A 27,471-nucleotide genomic window follows, 5' to 3' on the forward strand; every position below is an offset into this window, starting at 1 on the left:
TTCAACAGTCTCCTCTTAATTTGAAAACTGATTATAAAATATAATACAATAGCCACAAATCGCTCACACTATCCCTAACACTGCCCCAATTCTTAGAGTTATGTGTAAGGCCCACCAGCAAGTGTACCTATTATAGCATTATCCCTGATAAAAGCCTCATAACCTAATGGCTCAGACAGGAAGTATCACGGCACAGTAGACTTAGAAAAGTGAGCCCCAGAATATCTCCTCCCAAATAATAAGAAACAAACTCTCTAAAGCATCTCAAGTTATGGTAACTTTATAGAGAGTTTTTATCTTGTCTTACTCCATCTATCACCAGCTTACCTGTACTAATTCCCTAGTCAAAACTAAGGCGTGGGGAAGGCCCCTTCTGAGTACACTTACTCAATCGGCAGATAATGTCACTGTTAAAGGTGGCATCTCAATCCGTCTCTGTGAGCAATGGGAACTGTACAAAGCTCTGGGGTGAGGTGGGACTGGCTGTCCTGTTAATCTTTTAGCAAGAACCACCTGGTCTGTAGCTGGGTGAAAAGTGTTATTATAGTAAGCTTTGCTTTCTTCAGCTTCCCTATGGCATTTGATCTCTAAACGAAAAGAGCAAGGCATGAAAGCAGATTGCTTGTAGCTAAGAGCAAGATAGGATGGAAAGAATCAAGGGCCCTTTCTTGACCCTCCCCAACTCGTTGTCCACCCCTGCCCTCACTGCCCCACTAACACCAAAGAAAACAAAACATAACTAGCTGTGATTCTTTCAAGATGTCGGTGACTACTACTGTGGTGACTGGTTATTTGCACAACTTGGCAGACATACTTGTCATTGTTTAAATACCTTCTCACTGGTCTAAAAGCAAGTTAATGAGTAGCTGAAAATGCCACCTTGGGCATGGAGAAGAGGGAGCACATTATAATGAAAATTGTTGGCCAGAACATTGGAGATTTAATTTATAATTTTAGCTACATGCTTTTGGCGACCAAAATTGACTTGTAACCTAATGATACTAAACACTATTAATAATATTACCCTAAGTGGGTAACTGCTTTACAGTTTATCACGCATCTTTTTTTTTTTTGCTGAGGAAGATTAGCCCTGAGCTAACATCTGTCCCAATGTTCCTCCACTTTATATGTGGGTTGCCACCACAGCATGGCTGACAAGTGGTGTAGTTCTGTGCTGCGGATCAGAACCAGTGAACCTCAGCCATCAAAGCAGAGTGTGCAGAACTTAGCAACTATGCCATGGGCCAGCCCTATATGTAGCTTTATATCTATTATCACATGTGTTTCATTCAACAAGTTATGAAGTGGGCAGGTCAGGAAATATTTTATCATTATTTTTTTAGATGAGGAATATGAGGCTAAGAGGAGCTGAGTGACTTTGTTCAAGGCCACAATACTAGAAAGTGGCAGAGACAGAACTGAGACTCAATTTGACTCTGTAGATGAAATGCCCTTCCTTCCCTTTATGTCTCAAGCTTCAGTAGCCTAAGGGTAGGAGGGTATCCTGTTCACTCATCAGATGGGATATACCTCCTGTTGTGGATGACATAGAGCCCCCTTATACTGAGGTCACACGTTTGAGCGACTGATATCCCAAGAGAGAAGGTTAGAGGGAGTCACTACAAGATATTGCCTGAGAATTCCAGGAGTGGGTTACTTAGTGGGAACCAATCTGCAACATAAGTGCCAAAGGTCTGACTGGTGAGTTTCCAACGAGTGCAGAGGAAGTAGGTTGGGTTGTTCAAACTATAGAATACGTTTTGGAAAAATTGCCATAGTCTATTCCTGGACTTGTTACCAGCAGGGCAGTATAAATAGATATATTACTATAGCCACATGTATTTTGAGCTCTGAATAGGACTCAACAACTTTCCCATTAAAAAACCCCAGGACATTTCATTCTCCTACAAACTTTCTACTCACTCTTCAGCAGGCAATGTAATTTGTTCTAAAGCATGAAAATTTTGCAAATGCCACCCATGATAAAAGGCCCATAATAAAATACCTCTATTGGTTTTACCCTTTGCACCAAACCAACCCATTAATGAATTTATTAACACATGTGACTAACCACCCACATTAATGAAGGTTCGACTTGACAGTTTAGAAGAACAGTCAAGCCACTGAAATCCCCTTCACCTCTCCTATGTGCACTAGCTTGTTAAGAGTAGGAATATAAGGTTATACTTGATCCACTAAAAAAAAATGAATAAAAATCATTGGCTTAAAAAACTATTTCCTAACTGCTATTTTTTTGGAGTTGTTGTTCTTTGCCTCAAGATTGTAAAGTAAGCGTAGGGAGGGAAAATTGGGTGCAGAGACTCATGGGGCCCACAGCTGTGAAGTCTTAATGGCTTCACTCCAGTACTGCTGGAAGAGTCGACTGGCAGGGAGGAGCAGACAGCTGTTTTCCCTCACAACATCTGGAGATGACAGAGAAGAATGGCAAAAGGGACCTGCCTAGGCCTGGATTTCACCTTCACCCTCAGCCAAGGAACAAGTGGCAAGTTTTCTCTTTTCAGTCTCCACATTGACATGGAAAGACTGAAAGTTTCTTGAGGGCAAATATTTCCACAAGAAACATTTGTTGGGTAAGAAATAGCCATTTGGTTTTAATATTGGTTCAAGTCCTAAGCCTAAAACGTGTTTCACGAAATCTCCTCCTCAGCCCACCACCGATCAGCTGAAGCCCCTCTTATTCCCATGTAGCAAGAAGGAATGTTTCTATCTTCTACAGTCTATCTCCACTTTGCTCATCCAAAGAAATAGGCTTTCACAGTATGTATGATCAGTTTGCCCTGTGTTTGTGTTTGGCAGAGCTGGAGACAAGATTATCTTTTTGCCTGACTCACAGTTATAAAGACATCAGGCCCACCAGAATGTTCTGGCTGTACCCACAGAATACTGCAAGCTGGAGGAAGAACAGGTCCAGGGAGGACAAAGGGTGAGGGAGGAATAACACAGATGTCTCTGAAATAGATGTTTCTTGCTTGGAGTTGTTTCGTGGGGGTACATTTCAATTGTGTTTCCAAGAGCAAATGTGCGTGTGCATGCAAGGTGTGCGGACAAGCGTGTGTGTGTGTGTCTCTGTGTGGGTGAGAGTTGGGACTTGGCAGAGAGGGGGCAGTTGCTTAAGATGCTTAGTCATCATGTCTTGGCCAGGGACACCTGGCCAGGGCTTGCAAAGCTTCTCAGGGATCAGCCCCAGCCAAAGCACTAGGAGTAGCCAGCTTCCCAAACAGCTTACAATAAGAGCTTTAACAAGGCCCATAACTAGGAACAATGCCGATGGCAGCCTGGCAACAAGACAGCCAGCTTATTGCACCAGGTCCATCACAGATGATCTATCTTTGGAAAGGAGTCTGATCATGGGTGTTCAGTGCAAAAGCGTCTTATAACTCATGGGCTAAACTCAATCTTTCCAGAAAAGATGTGCCAAACCAGGGATGCTGAGAAAGCCAAAGAGCTTCCAGAGACTTTGGAATAATAATAATAGTCTTCTGGTTATCATAAATATTTGTAGAGCTTAACAGTTTACAAAGCACTTTCACACTCATTATCACATTTGATTTTCACAATAACTCATTGAGGTAGGCAAGGATGATTAACCCCACTTTAGAGCTGGAGAAACTGAGGCTCAGAGAAACTAATCTATCACATGGATCACTGGGCCTTGGACCTCTTATACTCCCTAGAACACTTAGCTCACTGTGGGGTGGTTGAGTGGCTTCTTAGATGGTTGAAGTATTAAGGCTAAATGCCAGAAGTGCTCAATTAGAAGGTAGTAAGGGCTGCAAACAAATCACCTAGGAATCTTGTTCACTTGACCTTCTGGTTCAGTAGGTCTTGAGGTGGGGCCTGAGATTCTGCATTTCTAACAAGCTCCCAGATGATACAGATGCTACTGGTCCATGGACCCCACTTGGAGTGGCAAGGGGTAAAGGGATATGGCTGAAGCTTGGTTACCTGGTTTTAATTTCCTTTCATGGGCCTTAAACAAACAAAATAACAAGCCAGTTCTAATCAAAACCTGCAGGGTCTTTGAGCTTCCATAGGTCAGCGGTGGCAGCAGCATCAGTAGCAACAGATCAGTAGCTTCAATAGTAGATACCAGTTTTTGAGTGCTTACTAGGTGACAGGCACTAGCCAAATGCTTTGCATGGATCATTTTATTTAATCTCCATAACCCTATGAAACAGCCTGAGAGAGATGAAGTAACCCACCCAAAGGGAAACGCATTAGCCTTGGTTCTGAGAAGTGAAAGGAACAGGTTAAGCTGTAAGTGTGGGTAAGAAGACATCATGTAATAGTCATCTCAGTAACAATTAAATTCAGCAATCAGAAAGAAGGGACAGATCCTAAGAATCCTGTGTTAAATTTAGAAATAAGAATTCTAGAAAAAGACAGCACCTGGGGAACTTTGGGATGAAGAGTTTTAAAAGTGAATATAGCCCAGAAAGCCTGGAAACTACTCAAGACTTCTTATTAGCATCCTGGCGTACAAGTGTGCTGAGGGCCGAGTGCGGGGAGTCCTTGGGAAGAAGCCTGGCTTGCCAGATTGGAAAAGTCAAAGGAGCTAGAGTAGGGAAAATGAGATCTTTTTAAAGTGGAAATAGCTCAGGAGAAGAAAACAGGGAACCTGAAAGGCCAGAAGAAAACTCAAAAGATGTCCCCAAAAGACTCCAATAAGTATCTTGCCAGGGACTAAAGTCAAAAAATAAATATAATCCCAGATTGCTGGCACTAGAATGGCCTGCAAGAGTTGGGCATTCTCTTTATTTTACAAATGAAGAAACTGATTTCTAAAAAGAGGAAGGGGCTTGCCGTAGGACCCATGGGAGTTAGAAGCAAAGCCAGGAAAAGAAACTGAGTGTCCTCCACTTCATCCAGTGCATCAAAAGAAGGGAAGAAGCAAGCCAGGGAAGCCAGCCAATAGGACCACTTGCTGGTTATGGTGCAAAAGGTCTGTCCAGGGACAAAAGAGAGATAGAAGAGAGTCTGAAAATATTCTGAGCCTTGTTTTTCATTCCCAAGTTGTCTTTTAGAGGAAGGAATTTGGGAGTTCTAAATGAGATGGCGGTAAATGTACACGGTGTTCCAAGTCTAGTTGACTAAATGGATGTTGATGAATCACCAGGACCAGATGGCATCTACCCAGATTTTGGGTAAAATTGTGTAACAGCTGACCAAAGTGTATAGCCTGTTGTTCCAAATAGCTATTGTGCCATGAGCCTGGCAGATTGCCAATGAGTCTCCTCTCCATGAGCAGCATTTCAAAGGGAACCCAAGGAACTCCAGGCTGGTAGGATCACTGAACATGTTAGGCAAGTGTAACCTATTGGGAGAAGGCATCATTTTTCCTGTAAATTAAATTAACCACCATTTGTGTAGTGTTTTACAGTTTACAAAGCACTTAGAGTTAATCATGCCTAACTAATTGACTAGAATTCTTTGAGAGGATAAATGTGCATGTGGACAAAGGGAAACCAGTGGATGTAATCTATTTAGATTTTGAAAAGGCCCTTGACAAGGTCCCACACCAAACACTGTTTAAAAAAGTTAAGTCACCATGGAATTGCGGAGTAGTGTTTTGAAATGGATAGGGAAGTGGCTTATAGGCAGGAAAGCAAGAAGAGGGATAAGCAGGGAATTTTCTGGAGAAATACGAACAGTGGTATGTCACTGGGATCAGTTAAGATTTTGGCGAATCATCTGTGTAACTTTTAGATGACTAAAACCTTTTCCTGGTAGCAAAATGCAAAGCAGATCTCAGTCTTTTTATGATTGTATTGATGAGCAGAAAAAGAAGAATCCGAGTAGAGTCATTCAAAAAGTGGCCTTAGAAATCTTCCTGCCTGGCTCTGAATCCTGACTTTGCCCTTGTGACTGCATGACCTTAAGCAGATTATCTCTTCCAGCATCAGTTTTCTTATCTGTAAAGTGGGAATAATAATAACCCTTAGTTCACAGTGGTGTTGATATAAGACAGTGCATGTAAAGTTCTGGCATGGTGCTTAGAGCACGGTAAGTGTCAAATAAACATTAGCTTCTATTATTATTGTTTTTTCTGGGAAAGATTTGCCCTGAGCTAACATCTGTTGCCAATATTCCTTTCTTTATTTTTCCCTCCCCAAAGCAGCAGTACATAGTTGTATATTCTACTTGTAGGTCCTTCTAGTTCTTCTACGTGAGCCACCCCCACAGCATGGCTACTGACAGATAAGCCTGGGAACCAAACCTGGGCTGCTGAAGTAGAGCGCACTGAACTTTAACTACTAGGTCATCGGGGCTGGCTCTATTATTTTTACTTATTATGTTTATTCAACATTATTCTTATAGGATGCCAGGCTCTGAGTGATCATGTTACACCCTAGGAATGGAACTTGGGAGCCACTGCAGATTATTTTTTGAAAGCACTGGCAGAATTAATTTTAGTAATTCAGAGGACAGAGATAACTGTGGACTGAGATGGTTGTGAAAGATTTCCTGGAGGGAAACTAACAATTACGGAGCACCTAGCATGTGCTAGATACCAGATTAGATGCTTTACAAACTTTTCCCCTTTATTTAATCCTGCGATAGTCCTATGGAGTTGGGGGTAATTATCTTCATTTGATGTATGAAGGAATGGAGACTTAGACAGGAGGCTAAGAGACTTGTCCTAGGCTCATAAGTAATAGAGCCAAATTTCAAAAACAAGTTTGCTCTATGTCTAAACCTATTTTTTTGACTGCATCATACTTAAAATGCACACTGAGGGATTGGTATAAATTAGGAAGGAAGAAAAGAAGAGTATCTATATAGAAATAAACTAGGACGAAGAATAGTACATTTTTGGGGCTCATGGGTCATGAGTATGGCTGTTCTTGCCAAGGTAGAGAGTTTCTGTGTGGCTAGTGGTGGGAAACGAAGCTGGAAGGGTAGTTTAGGCTAGACCAGAAGGCCCTCAGAACTCTTAAGAAGTCTGAGCTTTATCCTCCAGGCAATGGGGACAGAATGAAGGCAGCTGAGCTAGGGAGAGGTATGAGATGTTTTAGAAAGATTAACCTGGCAGCTGTGCAAGATGAATTTAGCGGAATCTTCTGCCTGGGTCCCTGATTCTTTGTTCTCTAACCTGCTAGCCTAAGGCTCTCAATACTCCTGCCTTATCCTAGAAGCCTGGAGAACACTTAAGATACGATTGCAATACTATATGCAGGAAAGTGGAAGGGAAGAGAAAGAAAGTAGTGACAGAAGCAGAAAAAATTACAAAGAAAAAATTTACAGGGATTTGGAGCCCAAATGCATATGAAGGGCAAGGGAGAAGAAAGAGTCAAATATGACTTTAGTTTTAAGCCTCAGTGACTGGAACAATGGGAGTGGAATTAGAAAAATAAAGTATTAAGGGAGGAGCCAGTGTGGGATGGTCCATTGATAATTTTGATTTATGACACGTTGAGTCATGGGTAACTGTGGAAAGCCAGGTAGAAATGACTCATAAGCAGCTATAGATGTGGGATGGTAGCTCAGGAAAGCAGTCAAGACTAGAGGGAACTTTATGTTATACCCATAGTGATATAATAGCTAAAGAATGTTCATTACAGTATTATCCACAATAGCCAAGAGGTGGAAACAACCTAAATGTCCATCGAAGAATGAATGGATAAAGATATCATGGTCTATACATACAATGGAATACTATTCAGCCTTTAAAAAGAAGGAAATCCTGCCATATACTATGTCATGGCTGAAACTGGAGAATATTATGTTAAGTGAAATAAGCCAGACACAGGACAAATACTACATGATCCCACTTATATGACGTAGCTAAAGTAGCCAAACTCATAGAAGCAGAAAGCAAAATGGTGGTGCCAGGGATTGAGAGAGGGGGAAAAGGAGAGTTGCTGTTTAATAGGCATAGAGTTTCAGTCATATGGAATGAAAAATTTCTGGAGATCTGCTGTATAGTGATGTGCATGTAATTAACTATATTGTACTGTACACTTAAAAGTTTGGTATAAGGGCAGATTTCACATTTGATGTTTTTCACCACAATAAAAAAGAAGTTAAAGAAATCATAAAAACAATAATTGAAAGAGTGAGAGTGGATAAGATCTGTGTGTTCTCTGGAAAAGAGAGAAAAGATAGAGGATTAAGAAGAGATCTCTGGATAATACCCAGTTTTGGGGTAGGATTAGGAAGAACCAGTGAAGGAAAGAGTCTGAAAGAGAATTAGGAGCATGTAGGGTCTCAGAGGCCACGGGTGATAGGGATTCAAGGAGAAGGCTGCACTGCAGAGGGAAGAGGATGACACTGGAAGTCTCAAGATCCAGGTTAGATTTCTAGTTCTTCCATTTAGGTAAATCTCATTTCTTCTCTGAGCCCCAGTTTTCTAATATGTTCATTGCGGCATTATACACAATAGCCAAGACTTGGAGGCAACCTAGGTGCCCATCAAGGGACGAATGGATAAAGAAGATGTGGTATTTATACATGATGGACTACTACTCAGCCATAAGAAATGACGAAATCCGGCCATTTGTGACAACATGGATGGACCTTGAGGATATTATGCTGAGTGAAATAAGTCAGAGGGAGAAAGTCAAATACCATATGATCTCACTCATAAGTAGAAGATAAAAACGACAAAAAAAACCACACATAGCATTAGAGATTGGACTGGTGGTTACCATTGGGGAAGGGGGGAGGGGGGGAGGGCAAAAGGGGTGATTAGGGTCACATGTGAGGGGATGCACTATAATTAGTGTTCGGGTGGTGAACATGATGTAATGTATACAGAATTTGAAATATGATGTACATCCGAAAAAAGAAAAATTAAAAAAAAATATGTAAAATGGAAACAAGAACACTTATCCATTTGAAAGTACTTTGTAAACTGTGATAATCAATACAAATATGAGGGGGTATTTTGTTGATGTTTTGCCTTCTTGGTCCCAGCAGCTGTGTATTATTACTTTTTCTATTGCTATTGTTTTTTGTTTCTGCTGAGGAAGGTTTGCCCTGAGCTAACATCTGTTACCAATCTTCCTCTACTTTGTATGTAAGCTGCCACCACAGCATGGCCACTGACGAGTGGTGTAGGTCCACACCCAGGAACCAAACATGGACCGCTGAAGCAGAATGCACCAAACTTAACCACTAGGCCACTGGGGCTGGCCCTCTATTGCTGTTGTTTCTATGTAGCTCTGCAGTTATGTGTCATAACCTATCTATCTTAGACTACTTATGAGAAGACAGAAGAAACATGACGCTCTAAGAAGAGAGAGTCAGCTACGTCTCTTCCTTTGAAAGTTATCCCAACATTGGTTTTCACTAGACTCCCAAGATTACATTTCTTTTTATAACTGAGAAGAGCCAAGGAAATCTCCAATGGGAAAAAGAGTCAACTCATTAGGTCAGTTCATTTTAGACAATGAAAAATAGAAGTAACCCTTTTAATATACCTAGGTCTAGAGATTTAAAAAAAGGCTACCTGAAAACTTCATTTTTCTGGAGTATAGTCTTCCCTTGAAGAACTGATGGTATGGTGTGTTGCAGGGATTTTAGGTGGGTTATGGAGAGCAGATTCAATTGGTTTTTCATTCCCAAGCATCACCACCTTAGCTCAGATTTGAGCCAGCACGAATCAGTTACCTGCAAGGAAGCGGAGCTGATTCTTCACTTTCATCATTCCATCTCCAGAGCCTCCGATACACTCGTCTTCATCATCGCCACAGTCTCCACTTTCAAGCCCTTCCTCATCAAGGTTTTTATCCAGAACTCTGCCTTTGGGCACAGACATGGTTCTCAGCAGCTGAAAGAAAACAACCAGGAATGCAGCAGCTCTTCATATTTCTCAGATAGGTCTAAAACAGTGTGGTATTAACAGGAGGCATTAAAAAATGTTGAATGAATTACACAGAAGCTTTTAGAAATCATTTTCAAATTTAAATAGGTGTAAACTGCTTATAGTCTTTAGATTTTCATACTTCTGGACCTTCCCATAGCATTTGATATGATTCTCCACTCCTTCACTCTACTTACACCACACAGTAGCCAGAGTGTAGACAGATAGTCCCCGACTTACAATGGTTGGACTTAGGATTTTTCGATGTTACAATGGTATAAAAGTGATACACATTCAGTGGAAACTGTGCTTTGAATTCTGGTCTTTTCCTGGGCTAGTGATATGTGGTGTGATCCTCTCTTGCGATGCTGGGCACCAGCAGTGAGTCGCAGTTCCCAGTCAGCCAGGCAATCATTAAGGGTAAACGACCGATTCACTGACCACCGTTCTGGACCCAGACAACCATTCTGCTTGTCACTTTCAGTACAGTATTCAATCAATTATATGAGATATTCAACCCTTTATTATAAAATAGGCTTTGTGTTAGACGATTTTGCCCAACTGTAGGCTAATGTCATTGTTTTGAGCAGGTTTAAGGTAGGCTGGGCTAAGCTAGGATGTTCCAAAGGTTAGATGTATTACATGCATTTTCGACTTAGGATATTTTATCAGGATGTAACCCCATCGTGAGTTGAGGAAGATCTGTATTGCATCAGATCTTTTCATACCATGGTATTTAAGTTTCTGGAAGCCTCCATGGTAGGAGAACTCACTGATGAGGAACTTAAGACATAAGAGGCAAAGCATATTTATAGGCTGAGGGGACACCATAACTACATTTACATTCACTAAATTAAAACTACAAATGCTTCCCACCAAATGAAGGGAATAGTAGTGGCATTTTATAAACATTTTAAATGAATACTTACAGTTAATTGCCATGTACCATGCCTTGATCCCTAGAAAAACTTAAAATATCTCCCTCTTCCACAATTTCAATAAGATGCTTTGAAATTCATTTTGCTTTATTGTAGATAACATGCCAACCAAGGGGCATGTTTGTTTTGCTCCTCAGTGTCTGGGTTTTGGGTCACATAGTCAACATCTTTCTAATTTTATGGTGACTCCCACCTCCCACAAGTCTCTCTACTGACCCAGAGGCCCAGTTTACAGCATGAGTGGTCTTTGAGGGCAGTTCTCAGACTCCATTTGACTTTTCCTTATCATCTCTCTCCAAGGCTGTATTCCAGTATCCTCTATTCCTGCTCTAGCTTCTGCCTCACCACCCATTTTTAGTCCTATATCTCAGTCCCGCCTCCTATTTTTAATAATCGCAACAAAAGGTGTTGGATATACAGAAAATGAGATCTTTTGCAATTGCAGAATAGGTATGGAGAATAAAAAATGCTGCATACACAGGCACACCCTGGTTTCTGTGGTTTCCATAGTCTGTGTTCATTGTCACTGCAAACTATCCTTTTATGTTCTCTACCTGTGATTTAGTTGCTAACCCAACATCTACTTGGAACAAGTTACATACCATAGAGAAATGTGACTCTGCAGGGTTTTGTTTCAAGCAAAGAAAGAAAAGTCCCAAAGAGTTCTTTCCTGACCAACAACCTTTAAACCACCCACCATCTCACACTCCAACATCATCTCTACTCTGCCACTCTAACGCATCCACTCTCTAACCATCCTCTCTCCTCTACCACTCCTCCTACACACCTAATGGCTATACATCTAAATGTATAATATAGACACATAGGCTGGGATAAGCTAGGGCAGTGGTTCTCAAACTTTTTGGTCTCAGAACCACTTTATATTCTTACTGGGAATCCCAGACAACTTTTGTTTATATAAGTTATATCTATCGACATTTACCATCTTAGAAATTATAACTGAGAAGTTTTAAAAATATTTATTTAATAACTAATTTAAACAAAGAATAAACCTATTATATGTTAACATAAATAACATTTTTTAATGAAAAATAAATATATCTTCCCTGACATAAAACAGGTAGAAAGAAGGGTGGCATTGTTTTACATTTTTGCAAATCTCTTTAATGTCCAGCTTAATGTAATAGCTAGATTAATATATTTGCTTCTCCATTCAATCTGTTGTGATACGATGCTTTGATTGAAACATTTGTAGAAAATCCAGTCTCTCACAGATATGTAGTGGGAAAAGACAAGTATTTTAGTAGTCTTTCAGATAATTGTGGATATTTTTCATTCATGCTACATAAAAACTCAAGTGGGAAAGATTATTTGCCATATGGAATATGAAACTGTACAAATGAAGTTTTCATGTTCTGCTACATTAAAGTCCATTGGTATATTTTGAACTTTGAATGGGCCTTTTGCTCATTTTGTATCATCACGTATGGAACATCCAGAAAATATTGGTTCACTGAGCTGTGCAGGTTTTCCAAATGTTGACAACTTTCATTATATAATATTAAAAAAATCACATTCATTAACATCACCTCTAATCTCATTAGAAAAGTCCTTAAGTATTGGGAAGTTCTCAAGCTCATGGTGGTAGACACAAGTTTTCCAAAATTTTAATTTTCTCTTGAAAGTTCATATTTTATCATTGACAACAAATACTGTCAGTGGTTCCTTTAACTCAAAGACTCTGTTTGTTTTTTCAAACAAATGTCTAGCAAATACTCAAGTCTGTATAACCATAGTTTGTCAGTCATTATTTCAAATAAAATTGGTGTTGCACGAAAAAAGAGGCTAGTTTAGCTCATAGCTTAAATAATCTCAAAAGTACTTTTCCTTGAGACACACGTCAACCCAGTTGCCAGCAGAAATACCTTAAATGTACTTCACATTTCATAATACAGAATATTTTTAAAAAGTATACTCAAGGGTTAAGGCTTAATAAATTATTCATTTTTATTGCTTTGGAAATGACATTCTTAAGTGAAACTGCCTTTCATTTTCCTGCAAGTGTATGCCACTGAAGCATACAACGTCTACTAGTACAGATTAGCGCCACTGCCTTGATTCATACCATGGAGCCAACAGTTTACTCACCATTGCTTTTGCACCATCAGTGCAAATATCAACACAGTGAAAAAGGCAAACAACATCTTAGTATTGTCGTGTAAGTAATTTTGGCCTTATGGCTTCCTGGGTTTCATGGATTACCAGGGTCCATAAACCATTCTTTGAGTACTGCTAATTTAGACTATTATGTCACTTCAGTTTGACCCAAATACCCTAATCTCCTTTACCATTATTTCTTATGGGAAAATTGCTTTTGACATAGCATTTTTAGGTTAATTTTCAAAATACATCCTTCACATATGTCACAGACTACCTGAATTAGAATTATTCACATAAAGGCGATCTGTGGTTAGGCATAGATTAGTGAACTTGTTATTTCTCAAGCACATCTCACATCTGTGCTTTTCATTAATCCCTTCAGTAAACATTAATTGAGCACCAAATAGGAGCTGTTTTCATTTCTGTCTATTGAAAGCACTGCATCCTTTCAAGACAAGCTCAAATGTCACTTCTTTGATAAATCTTCCTGGCTACCACGGATGGTCATTATAGTTCTCCCTTTACCCTCTTCCACCACTGTTCCCTTTATCTGTATCTCCTATAGAGCACTTTATGTATGCAACCTGGTATTACTTATTTGTACACGTGACTTTGCTCCACCATCAGGCTGTGAGCTGCCCAAAGGCTGTGTCTTATCTATCTTTGAACCCCATAGCATTTAAGGCAGTGTCTGGACATAGTAGGCACTCAATAAATGTGTTATTGAACTGAAGCAAAATGAAGTATGTGGTATCTTTAATTCTTTAAAAGCTGCTTCCACAACCTAAGGAAAAAGGGAAAGCCAAACCACAGATTAATTACAGAAGAACTTGTGAATGAATAGCTAAACCCTTTTGGGCGACCCTGGCTGAGACTTGTAGTTAATCTCTGAGAGGCCATTTTCCAATCTTGTGTACAATGCCCCCAGTATTCTCTGGTAGTTCAGTTTTTTTTTTTAAGTGCAATTAAAAAAAAAAGCTTTAAAACTTTGGCAGTGAGATTACTTTCTTTAGTTCTTAAATTACTCCCATTTTGGAGACAACTTTAGCATTGAAGAAGGATTATAGTATACTTTCAAACCATTTTACACCGACATCTGCCGATGAGCCTAACCCTTACACATTAACAAAGCAAATCCAAACCTAGAAAGCTATTGTTAATGCAAAAGTTTTAAAGAAGAGTCTGAAGCTCCAGAGTGCTGAAAGAAGGGTAATGTGTCAGAGACAAGGAACTAACTGCCAGCGAGGACTGTGGATTTAGCACAGCTCGGAATTTGGCACAGAAATGAAATCAGCTAACTGCAATGCACGATATTGACCTTTTTGTTCCCTCTCTCTCTTTACAGTGTCTTCCAGACGGAACACTCACTTTTTAAAAAGAAAGTTATGAGGGCCTTGCACACAAAATCAGGTAACTTAAGGTGTCTAATGCCGTTGATTAACTGTTTACCGTTTTCAAAGGACTCTATCCTGTTAGTTTTTTTTTTTTTAAAGATTTTATTTTTCTCCTTTTTCTCCCCAAAACCCCCAGTACATAGTTGTATATTCTTCATCGTGGGTCCCTCTAGTTGTGGCATGTGGGACGCCACCCCAGCGTGGCTTGACGAGCAGTGCCATGTCTGCGCCCAGGACTGGAACCAACGAAACACTGGGCTGCCTGCAGTGGAGCACGCGAACTTAACCACTCGGCCACGGGGCCAGCCCCTATCCTGTTAGGTTTTTAAAAGCCAAGGTTTAGAATAATGATTATCAATGTAAACTATCTTATTAAAACACAAGTTGATTATTTTACTCCATTACTCCCATAACCATTCTATAAACCTGACATTTCTGCCATGCATTGCTTGGCATGCCTTAGGGGCAAGCGCACAGTGCCTTTCACAGCCTGGCTCTTTCTACAGCTACCACCCGCCTTGCGACTCTGTTTGAGCCACAGGAGACTGTCACAGTTGCTTAAATATCCAATCAATTTTTATTTTATAATCTAATATTTAAATTACATAAGTATCAATATAATATAGAAAGGTGAAAGGAAAGAAAAGTAAGGAAAAAATAACCAATTTCCAAACTCTAATAAACAATATTTGTGTTTTCAAAGGTATGCTTTTTTTTAATGCCTGTATTTTTACATAGTTGAGCTTGGATTTTAGAATCAGACTGACTTGGGTTCAAATCCTGGCTTTTCCCTTTATTAATTTTTTTCCCACTTATTAACTCTGCTGCTTAATCTCCATAAACCTCAATGTCCTCATCTGTAAAATGAGGAAAATAACGGCTGCCTCATAGAATTGTTATAATGAATTAATGGGATAAATGTAATGCTTTGCATGTGATAAAATACCTAGCACAGAAACCTTAAAGGATCTACTGAAATTTACTTAACCATTCTCCTAATATTGAGTATTTACATTGCTTCTAGTTCTTTTGCTTCTATAAATAAAGATGGAGTATCAGGATCATTCACATAACTCTTTCCATATTTTGAATTATCTTCTGTTGGTGGGACTACTGAGTCAAAGTGTATGTACATATTTATACACCATGGGAGTCTCTAATTTCCATAAGAATCACCTAGGATGTTTGTTAAAAACTCAGGCTCCCAGGCCCCACCCACAGAGGTTCCGACTTAGCAGGTCTGTTGTGGAGCACAGATCTGCATTTTTTTTTTTTTAAGATTTTTTTATTTTTCCCTTTTTCTCCCAAAGCCCCCGCCCCCCCCCCCCCCCCCCCCCCGCCCCGGTACATAGTTGTATATTCTTCGTTGTGGGTCCTTCTAGTTGTGGCATGTGGGACGCTGCCTCAGCGTGGTTTGATGAGCAGTGCCATGTCCGCGCCCAGGATTCCAACCAACGAAACACTGGGCCGCCTGCAGCGGAGCGCGCGAACTCAACCACTCGGCCACGGGGCCAGCCCCCAGATCTGCATTTTTAACTAGATCTCCCCCATATCTTACCGTGAGTGAACCAGAGACCACACTTTAAGAAAGGCTGCTCCAGTGTTGCTCCAATTTCCAGAAGCCTTCTGAAACCATCTTTGGACAAGAGTCACCTTAGCCCCATGTAACACACATAAATCCTTAGTACATGCTCTCCAAACCATTTTTTTAAAAAAGCAAATGCAATGTGATGATTTCATTTTCGCTTAGGTATGGACATCATGACCTTTTTGTCTTTGTAGTTAATGAAAATACCCTTATGTAAAGGTGATTGACTTCATTTGATTCGAAAGGGAAATATTTAAAGTTAGCCCTGGAACAGGTACTCAGGATTGTGTGATAAAAGGAAACAAAAAGCCCGGAATAATTACTTGAGAAAATTAGAACCACAGTGTAAGAGAAAAAAAGACTTTCTAGAATAGAGCAATTTCATGTTCTTAAAACCATAGCGAAGATAACAAAAGGCACTGCAGCATGGGACAATGTGATTTCGCCAAAGCTCTTTTCGTGCTTGGTTGACAGGAGAACAAAGATCAAAGGACATACTTGTTGTTCTTAGGAGGACCAAATATGCTGAAATTAGACCAGTGAGAGCAGCAACTCTTGATCTGTCTATATGGTATAAATAATGTGCCTCTGGGAATTATCTTGATTGCAAAGATAGGAACCTTATCAGCCACACACTGTGCTAGGGGTTAACATATGTTCTCTCACATAATCCTTGAATCCTCACTACCAATTTGTGTAACAGGGAAAACTGCCATCCCCATTTCCCACATCAAGGGAAGACACTGAGGCTCAGAGAGGGGACCTGACTTGACCAAGTCACCGAGTAAGTGACAGAAACCTCACTAAAAATAAAGTCCTCTGCTCCCAAGTCTAGTGCTCTTCAAGAAAAATGTGCTGTCTTGGGTAAAGACATCAACTAATGGGGTCTTCCTCTCACATTTTTGCCATCTTGACTGCCTTTACCTGAGAGAATTTCTAGTCCAATCTCATTTTCTCAGATGCTAGCCACGAACTTTACCTGGATGGGAAAGCCTTTTGTTATTGAGTGTGAGAGCCGAGAGGGGGACATTGTGACATTGGATGTCTCCTGCTTGTTTTCCCCAGCCTTGCCATCTACTGTGTCTTAAATAACCAAACTATCTCATCATAAACAGCTTTGTTTTGAAAAGCTTCAGACAGCTGGTTAGAAGAGAATGAAAAATTCCATTACTGCTGCTACATGGCTAAGAGTTTTCTTGACTTTAGGCTCTTTAGCATTTTAAAAATCAAAGAGAAGTAACAAAATAGATACTGCAAATATGAGGTTTGCTGCATATTTTGAGGATTTAGCTGGTTTTGTCTCTTTTGGCTACTTGCATACCTCTCTCTAGGCATTTTTTTTAAATATCTGGAATCCAGGTTACATTTTAAAGCTATTAAGCTGGGCTTACAAAACTGATTTTGAACTATTTGGATGCTCAGCTTTATACAACCTGCAAGGAATGCTTTGGGGGCCCGGCTTTCCATGTCCACAGCAATGTAAACATCTGCTTGACTGTTTGTATTTGAGTAGCATAAGCTAATGGGAAACAAATGTGGTGACTCCAATGACTCCCAGTTTTTCTGGAATGCCATTATTATTTATACATTGTGCACATCCACAAGGCCTAGGGCACGTGACCTCTGTTTTGCGCGCACACTTTCTTTGAACGAATCCACCAAACCACAGCCACAACTAATTGGAAACAATTGCAATGCCACACATTTGAGATGAAGCCAGAATCCAAATGTATAGGGCTAGAATTAATGGCTATATATGCACTTCACACACTGAAGAGGCAATAAAGTATAGCAGTTAAGAGTGTAAGCTTTGGAATCTGACCAGCATGGATTTGAATCTCTGCTCAGCCTAGTTACTAGCTGTGTCACTTTGGGCAAGCCACTTAACTTCTCTGAACTTTAGTTTCCTCACTTGTGAAATGGAGGATTATACTATTCATTAACTTCACAGGGTTGTTGCAGAATTAAATTAAATAGCACCATTCACCTTTCACAGCCCTATGTGTCATTCTTTCATAGAACTTTCCACAGTTTGTAATTACTATATATTCCTGTGTTGCACCCCCACTAGACCAACAGAAGAGATAATAGTCCGTTTCCATTACCAGCGCGTAGCAGTGTTTAGTACAAAGCAAATGTTCAATAAATATTCATTAAATGGATGAATGAACAAATAAATAGAACAATGCACGTAAAGTGCTTAGCACATTCCTTGGCAAGGTAATAAGTTCTCGAACTTGTTGACTCTGCTGCTGAGGATAATATGATGATGATCTTGAAGAGGAAGAAGGGGAAGAGGAGGAAGAGAAGGAGAAGCAGTAGCAGCCACAGTAGCAGACATGCAGAGCTTATTACAAATGTCTTGTAAAGCAAAACAAATAATACTCCATGGACAAATACTGAGGCACCAGAAAGAAGGCTGGGTGGAATTTTCGTAAGAGTCTGAGGAAACCCTTCTGGATGTTCCCAATAAGATAAGTCTGCGCACTAAGGCTGCATGGAGAGATGCTTAGTAATGGAGAGCAAAGGGACCTGCTAGAGGCTGTGCTTCCATATGGTCTCAGTAAGAAGACCACCCACACCCAGTTACGCTGTGGTCTGGGCATTGCTTCCATGGCCGCCTCTTATCCTCAGCACACACTTTCTCTACCACTTCCAGCTTCCCCGATTCTTACTTTATGTTTGTTAACGTGGTGCTGAAACTTCTGAAAATAAGTCCTCCCCATTAAATAAATGTCTGGATAGTAAAACAAACCAGGATGTGAAAGAAGCAAACTCAGGATGAAATGAAAACTATTTCAGTGGGGCTCCCTCCCAGAAATGGTTCTCTGCTGTTTTAGGAAGCTGTCCACTGCCTTAAAATATAACATTTATAATAATATTACCAACGGCATAGAACTATATAGAGTTTTATCCTTTTCCAAGAGGAAGCATAGCATGGCAGTTAAAAGCTCATATTCTAGAGTCAGAAAACTTGCATTCAAATCTAGATTCTATCATTTTCTAGCTTTGTTACTATAAACAAGTTATTCTTTAACGTCTCTGTGGTTTATGCTTCTTATCTATAAAATGGACATAATACCAGTACCTATCTCCCACAGTGCATTACTGTGGGGATTAAATGCCGAAATCCATGTAAAGCACTGAGCTTAGTATCTCACAAACAGTAAGTGCTCACACAATAATATATTAATATTATCTATTAAAAACTATATATTAATAAAATCTGAATCTCTGAAGGGAATGAACTGTGAATTTTTGGTACCAGTTAAAACTTAGTTATGGCCCCGGTAGGGCTCATTCTGTAGAACACCGTAGGCCCTCCATAAATCTTAGATATTGTTTCATTACTATCAGCATTTCATTATTTTTTATTTTTATTTTTTTGAGGAAGATTAGCCCTGAGCTAACTACTGCCAATCCTCCTCTTTTTGCTGAGGAAGACTGGCCCTGAGCTAACATCCGTGCCCATCTTCCTCCACTTTATACGTGGGACACCTACCACAGCATGGCTTGCCAAGCAGTGCCATGTCCACACCCAGGATCCGAACTGGTGAACCTCGGGCTGCCGAGAAGCGGAACATGCGAACTTAACCGCTGCACCACCAGGCCAGCCCCTCATTATTTTTATAATTAAAAGTACTTCCATATCTCTTTTCTCAGTTGATCCATTCAGGACCCCTGTGAGGTAGCAGGGAGAGTATTATTAGCCTCATTTTACAAATAAGGAAATTGGGGCGGAGAGAGATGTGAGGGAATGTGCTCATTTTTAGCTTGAAAACTGTTTAAAGGTAGCTACTGCAAGGTTGTTAGGATTTGGAATGGAACCAAGGAGGAGGGCTTCTGTACTCCAGTATTGACTTGGAAAGGGCATGGCCCTGGGGCTAGCACAGTGCCTGACACATAGTAGGTGCTCAGGAAATGCTTGGTAACTGAAAGACTGAATGAATCAATGGGTTAGCAAAATAAATAAGCAATTTCCCTTATAACGGTCAGAATGGCTATAATTACCAAGGTAAAAAACAACAAATGTTGGAGAGGTTGTGGAGAAAATAGAATCCTCATACACTGCTGGTGGGAATGCAAACTGGTGCAGCCACTACGGAAAACAGTATGGAGATTTTTCAAAAAGTTAAAAATAGAAGTACCATATGATTGAGCTATCCTACTACTGGGTATTTATCCAAAGAACTTGAAATCAATGATCCAAAGAAGTTTAGGCACTCATATGTTCATTGCAGCATTATTCATAATAGCCAAGATGTGGAAGCAACCCAAGTGCCCTTCTGTGGATGAATGGATAAAGAAGATGTGGTATATATATACAATGGAATACTACTCAGCCATAAAAAAGACAAAATTGTCCCATTTGCAACAACATGGATGAACCTTGAGGGTATGCTGTTAAGTGAAATAAGCCAGACAGAGAAAGACAAATACAGCATGCTTTCAGTCATATGTGGAAGATAAACAAACACATGGATAAAGAGAACAGATTAGTGGTTACCAGAGGGGAAGTGGGTAGGAGGTAGGCTAAAGGGATAAAGGGGCACATATGTATGGTGATGGACAAAACTTAGACTACTGGGGGTGAGCACAATGAAGTGTGTTCAGAAACTGATAAATAACGATGTACACTCGAAATTACACAATGTTATAAACCATTATGATCTCAATAACATTACTTGAAAAAATAAATAAATAAGCAACTTATTCACCAACTTTTGATTTCTCCCAATCTCTCTCTTTAACCCTGGTCTGATCTTCCATTGCTATTGCTCTGGTATGGTAATAGCCGATTCCTGTCAGGGAGCCCTGGATACACTGAGGCTAGACACCTACACAGAGGTACAGATAGACTGATTGACTGACTGCCATCACTCACTTTATTAGGGCGCTACCCTGAGAGGCAGGTCTTCTATTTCCCTCTAGGTGAGGGAGCCTCCTCCTCTGATATAGTGGGGGAAAGTCAAAGAGGAATGCAGAAAATTGATCTTCCTAAGCAAATGAACCAACTAATCCAAAGGGATGTGGCCAACCAATGCACTAAGTGGCTGAATGAGGTTCCGGAGGCCACCCAGTGAGCCTCTTCCAATCCCTGTTGGGTACTCTGTTTGCTAGATTAGTCAGCCCGTGTGTGTTAATTCTCAGCTCTGTAATGCCCTCCTCTACAGTCTCTAGACTTACTAGACTAAATCTCAGTTTAAGGGGCCAAAGCCCCACAAAATAAAGTTCCACTTGTAAGGCTGGAGCCAAGCTTGGCCTAACTTCGAGAAGCTGGCCAGCTCAGGCTGATTTGCCAGGTGTAGCAGCAAAATGCAAACACAGTGAAATACCCTTGCAGGATCCCAAGTCTAATTTCCCTCGGAAGGCGTCTGACCCTGGCTACCACCATTGTTGAAGATTAGTGACTTTTTGTCCCTATGCCAGTTTTAAATTATTGTGAAAAGCCACAAGGACAAAATATAACTTTTCTGGAAGGAAACTTACTTTGAAGACATCTGTGTAACCCCACGGCATCACTCGGTTTCCAAAGGAATTGCCTCAGTTAGATGAGGGCCACTGACAGAGGGTAAGGGTTCCAGGGTGAGAGTGTACCAAGATATTACATATTTCCTCAGGGAACTGAGGTTACACAGATACGATCTGAGCATTTACTATTATTCTAGTGTATAAATCTGATTCATTCCAAATAGACATCTTGTGGTTATACTTTTGGGAAATGAGAATTCTTGCCTCTAAAAATAACCTCTGTGTATGAACCACATCAGCCATGTCATTAAGCACAGAGCTTGAGGAGCCAACCTCAACGACTGGAGGATGACGCTTCACTATTCTCCCAGAAGGCCTGTGGCCCACCAAGGATTAGGGAGATGCCTCTAGTTTCCCTGTCAGAGCTTCCTTCCTTTAAAGACTAGGTCTAGACTAGGATTTATAAATAGGTTTTCAGTGGAAACGGTTTTCCTTCTCTGGGGTACTACTTGAAAAATATGAATATTTAAATATGTTTCAAATAATTAAGGCTGCATTGTGTCATTTGGAAGGATAATAAATGACCTGGTGCACCTGGTATAAATAAACTCGCTGGGACTTGATGAAAAACTAGATTGTGAGTTTCTAGTTATTACTTCCTTGGAGGTCAGAGAGCTTCAAACCTTTCCCTTTCTAAGTTTTAGGCCATAGAATCCTAAGGGGAAAATGGGCTCCCCCAGGAAACAGGAAACATGAGTAAAATTATTATAATATTCATATCTAATAACATACTTTTAAAGGTTGAAACAGAAGAAGCAAAAGAATGGTGAACTTGAATACTTTTTAGCCTCATTCCTTGAGTGAAAATTAACTTAAGAAATGCTCAGGTGATTCTTTTAAATATGAAAAATGGGGAGTGTCCTAACACAGTGTTTTGTTTGGTAAATACAGCATTAAAGATGCTAGAACAATTGGCTCTTTCTGAGTCATCTCCACCATGTATAGGTTTTGTAATACTTTGGTCACAGAAGACTACTAGAGCACTGGAATTTTATGAGGGCCATTGACAACCCTAGTTACGTTCTGAAGCTGCCAAGCTTCCTTATTGTGGTGTAGTTTTCCTTCCTATACCTCAAGTGGTTTGAATGGAGTGGTCAAACAGTGGATAAAGAGATGTGAAATGGAACTGCTGGTATTCTCCAACAGTAAAGGAATTTAAGCCCTGACTTTTGGTAAGCCTTTACAACACTGTTTTAAAGGAAATCACTAACACTGTAGTGCAACTCAAGCTTAGCCATTAACATTTTGAAAATATTCACTACTTTATTAGAATCCCATATTTAGTCTGATGGTCTTTTAACAAAGTTCACAGTCATTTTACATCTACTTACTATTGATACTGTTGATCATTCTTCCAACTTTAGCTTAGTCAATTTTAGTTTCAGAAATTCTAGTTGCAGAGCTTTCTGCTGGGTTGATTGTATATGCTTATGAAATAATTTCTATGTAGCATTTGACTAAACTATCCTTCACACTCACCTTTCATCTCCTAAATAAAAATGCTCGCTAATCTAGTCTACCTATATACTTGCCACTTGGTAGCATATCTTAGATTAATTTTACTTTTCTGAAATAAGCATAAAGTTGGAGCCTAGTATAGATACAAAAATTTCCATTCCCATCTAGGTCTCTCTCATCATTGCTTCTTATTTTGAATTTCAAACCTCATCAAGCATTTCTCCTATTGGCTCTGCCTAGAAATCCATTCCTCAAGACAGGTACCTTGTTTTTCCTAGGAAGCTTATTAGAATTTAACCACAAGGTCTGGGAAGAGCCTCATGTAACCAAGTCCAGCTAATTTGTACTTTGTCTTGGGCAGAGCTTGATCCTGTGGTCTTTTGGCAAGGTATATATTGGTAGAGATCGTGGTGAATTATTTTTCTCTGTTGGCTTTCTTTGGTGGATGGGATGTGCACAGTTTGCTTGCTCCTGGGACTGAAGTGCTTGGCTCGCCGTCTTACCTGGACTCCTTCCCTATCCCTCAAAACTATTTGGTGATGATGGCAGTGACAGAGTGGCAGGAATAGGAGAGTATAAGTGTGGGAGGGAAAAAGGACAGCTTATACCAGGCTTCAGCCAACGCATATTTATAGTTCTACCTTTCTTTGTTTCTTTTCACTGAGCTCAGTAGGTAAGAATGTCTTGACCAGTTCTAACATGGGCTTCTCCATCATCATCTGAGATTCTGTTTAGTCATACTCAATTAAAATTTTGTTAAATAAACACCTGTTTCCCTCCTCCACATTTTACCTCTTTTGATATACCAGGTAATATACATACATTCTGACTATCCTGTTTGTTCAACGTACTTCTGGATTCAGCCATGGTAATTTTCATCTTTGAAGAAATCAACTTGCATGTCCTAGCTAGATGCAACAGGGAAGGAGATGGTTGAGAAGCAGAGAACTTATCTCCCAGGAGATGGCATCCAGTATGAGAAATGGAGATATTAGATGTACTAGGCACCCCATAAATGCTCAGCATTATATTCAACATGTTACTAAAGGAATTAAGTCATAGACTTGGAATGGTAAGTGAGTTAGAAAGGACCTGAGAGATCATATAATTCCCCATTTTACAGATGAGTACAGCAAGCCCACACAAACAATAGTTAGTAGAGCTTTTCAACCACACCAGTACTGCAGATAATGCTACCTTTCTGCCTAATCCTTGGGGATATCACAGGAGAATCAGTTGAGGGCAAGTAAGATAAGAGAAAGGTTAAAGGGACTTGAGAGTTGCAAAATGCCTTTAGGTTCAGGAGGGGGGCAATGAAGTTCTTCTTCCTAGATCCTCAGCTAAACCTGGTCAAATCACAGGCTCAGAAGAAGACAACATGGCCCCTGGGAGCATGTGGCAGCCAACTTTCAAGTTGGCGTGGGTAAGTGGTAACAATAGAACATGGAGCCTGCCCTCAAGAAATATATAGTCCACAAGGAGTTCCTCTCTAGAAGGTGTGGAAAAGTAGTGGAATAAAATCTTCCAAGGTCCTCATCTCATGTACTCCTGATTAGGTGGATAAATCAACCTGCCAAAGTATAGGTTCTTCCTTATTTTCTCCCATTCATCCCTTCCTGTTTATTCCAAGTAATTCTAGTTGAAAACATCTAGAGAGGCTTAATCATACTGAACTCCTTGCATTTGCATTCAATTTAACATAATTCCATTTTGTTTCCTACTCTTTCTACTTATACACATTTAGCATCTGATCAATTTTGTTAAAACAAATGGTGAATTCCTAAGTTATGGTAGCTTTCACCTAAATCAAAACTTCAAATATGTTCCTGTCCCAAAGATTAAATTTGTTGGGCTGGTTGTAATTTATACATCTTTAAATAGCAACTACGTTTAAGGACTACCCTGACATCTCAGATGGTCGACATCTTGTGTTTTCATGTTTCCAGAAAGAGGCAGGAACATATACAGTGTAATCACCAGTGAAGTTGTATGTAGTGATTCCACAAGTTTGAACTAAATTCCAGCAGCACCATCTGTGAGCTGACAGCACAGAGACCTTCTGATATAAATGTACCACCCACAACATCAGGGACTGAGTGCCCAACAAATTCACACACTTAGGTATCACACTTATGCAGATACCTTAATTAACGAGAAGCAAATATATAACTGCCTTAATAAGTAATATAAAACCTGAAGAGCTACAGGGGTTTGCAGGAGGTTGCTATTACTGCTAACCAAGTTCTTCTCCTTCCCAAAACATATCCCTACTCTACCCGACACCAGCTTGACTTCTGTTTCTTATTCTAGGTATACCAGCCGGAAATAAGATTTATTTTCCATTAACTTAACTTGGAAAATAGTTCCTTCGTTTTTGTCAATGAGACAATATCTCCTTTATACAGGCCAAATGTGTACACTTAGAGACATTACCTTGCTTTTAGAAATAGACACTCATTCACTGTATTGTTTTGTGAAATTTCACTTTCTAGCTCTATGTTAAATAATTATCCAAGCCTATTATTTCTCATAGCTCTATGTTGAAAGTTAAAGACAATTAGAGAATCACGAAAGCAGCGAGAGAATCAACTCATCATGTACAACTAATACTCAGTAAGATTAACAACGAACTTCTCATCGGAAACCAAGAAGCCCAGAAGGTGTGGGATAACACATTCAAGACACTGAAAGGAAAAAACTGTCAACCAAGAATTCTATATCTGGCAAAACTGTTCTTCAAAAATGAAGGAGAAATTAAGACATTCCCAGATAAACAAAAACTGAAGGAGTCTGTCACTATTAGACGTATGAAAAATACCAAAGGGAGACCTTTAGGTTGAAATGAAAGGACACTAGACAGTAACCTAAAGCCATAGGAAGAAACAAAGAACATCAGTAAAGGTAACTACATAGGTAAATTTTTATTATTGTATTTTTCCTTAGTAAATATTTTCTCCCATTGGTTTTAAAGGACAATTGCATAAAACAATAACTATAAATATGTGTGGATGGGCTTATAATGTATAAAGATGTAAATTGTATGACAATAACAGCACAAAGGAAGGGAGAGGAAACAAAGCTATATAGTAGTAATGTTTTATATACTACTGTATGTTCTGTAGCTAGTTCTGATATGACAAGTGCTGGCAGAGTTTTAGCACATGAAGAAGCACTGGAAAAAAAAAGAGTTCAGTAAATAGTTCTCATTTGGCTAAATTCTTGAGGTAGAAAATCAAAATGATTCCTAAGCCATGGATAATATATTGAAAGGTTACAGTTTCCTGGGGGAGTTAACACTCCTACTGTTAATAGTAATAGGGGCTGTGTGAATGACTCTCTGGATAACAAATGGGAAACTTGGCATATGAGGTGGTTAGATTTCTGAAATTTCCATCATATTTCCAGCTACATCTTACAAAAGAAATATCACCATTCAATGCTTTTGGAACTTAGCTACACTCTTTCCTTTAAACTAATGGTGCTGGCTTTCTGTCCAATAAACACAAATTCAACATGGGCCTACTTCTAAACCTGGTTAGGTGATTCAAAGGTTAATCTGTTCCAATCCAAGGTATTTTAGGACACTACTTGTAATATTTTGGAGCTTATTTTTACAAAAACAGAAAAAGGCAAATTCCAAACACACTCCAAATATATAGGGAAAACAAATGATTCTGTGGGCAATCTCTCTATGGCAAAATGGAGACTGCCTCCCTGGGCTCTGAGTAAATGCAGTGTCATATGGGCAATGGCTATAGGAGTATGATGTTTACTGCAAGTTATCAAGCCATTAATTCCCCTTAAGAAAGAGCTGCCTACTAGGCATCCTGTTGGCACTATTGCACCTTTTTGACATCAGTCGATCACATCAGGAGCCTGGAGTCCAGGGCAGAGGGAATATATGGCTTAACCAGTTTGACTTTTAGTGTTGATCGTTTAGGTGTTTTAACTATCCTTAAATCGACTCTTATTTTTGCTGTTGTTATTGTTGTTTGTAACCTTTCCATTTGGAGGCAGTTATGTAAATAAAGTTTAGCTATCCTAAAATATGTAGACTGTACCTCTCTCAATATTTGCATTCATAAACCAATGGGGTTGTTTATTTAGTTGATGGCTTCTCCCAAATAACTATCAGAAACAGCATGTCCCAATTCTAACTATTCTAATGTACTAAGAATCCTTGAAGAGAACCATGAAATAGACCACTAGATTGACACCAGAATTGTCATCCTAATTGGTTGATGTTGATGGCTTTAAAATGGGTTAATAGCATATGGCCTTAAATATATACACACGAATATGTTAATTAGCAAGTGAATATGAATATTACCAAAAAGTCCTTTTTTTATTTTTTAGGCTACAAACATTTCATCTTTGCTATATTCTAGCCAATCTTTCCTATCACATCGACTATTTCCTGGTTTTTAATTTAGCTACATAGTCTGTGTATCACTTACAAATAGGGACTATCATACAAAGCTCCTATAAAGCCAGATAATTCATACTAACAATTCCCTTCAGAATCTGAATAAATCTGCTATGGGCATTCACACAAATCAAAGCCACCAAGTAATTCCAGTTGGATATATTTGACTTAATTGCTATATGTTTACC

The 27,471-nt window shown here is 39.6% G+C and overlaps 1 protein-coding gene across 2 annotated transcripts in view; it reads right to left on the minus strand.

Annotated features, from left to right (window-relative positions):
• Window positions 1-27,471, minus strand: part of GPC3 (glypican 3) — a 404,151-nt gene that overhangs the window by 42,417 nt on the left and 334,263 nt on the right. For both annotated transcript variants that reach the window (XM_005614508.4, XM_001488331.7), the window contains one exon: window positions 9,634-9,793. In XM_005614508.4, coding sequence (XP_005614565.1) covers window positions 9,634-9,793 — 160 coding nt within the window. The remainder of the gene's footprint in view (window positions 1-9,633; window positions 9,794-27,471) is intronic.

The sequence above is a fragment of the Equus caballus genome, chromosome X (assembly GCF_041296265.1).
Source record: "Equus caballus isolate H_3958 breed thoroughbred chromosome X, TB-T2T, whole genome shotgun sequence".
Lineage (NCBI taxonomy): Eukaryota > Metazoa > Chordata > Mammalia > Perissodactyla > Equidae > Equus > Equus caballus.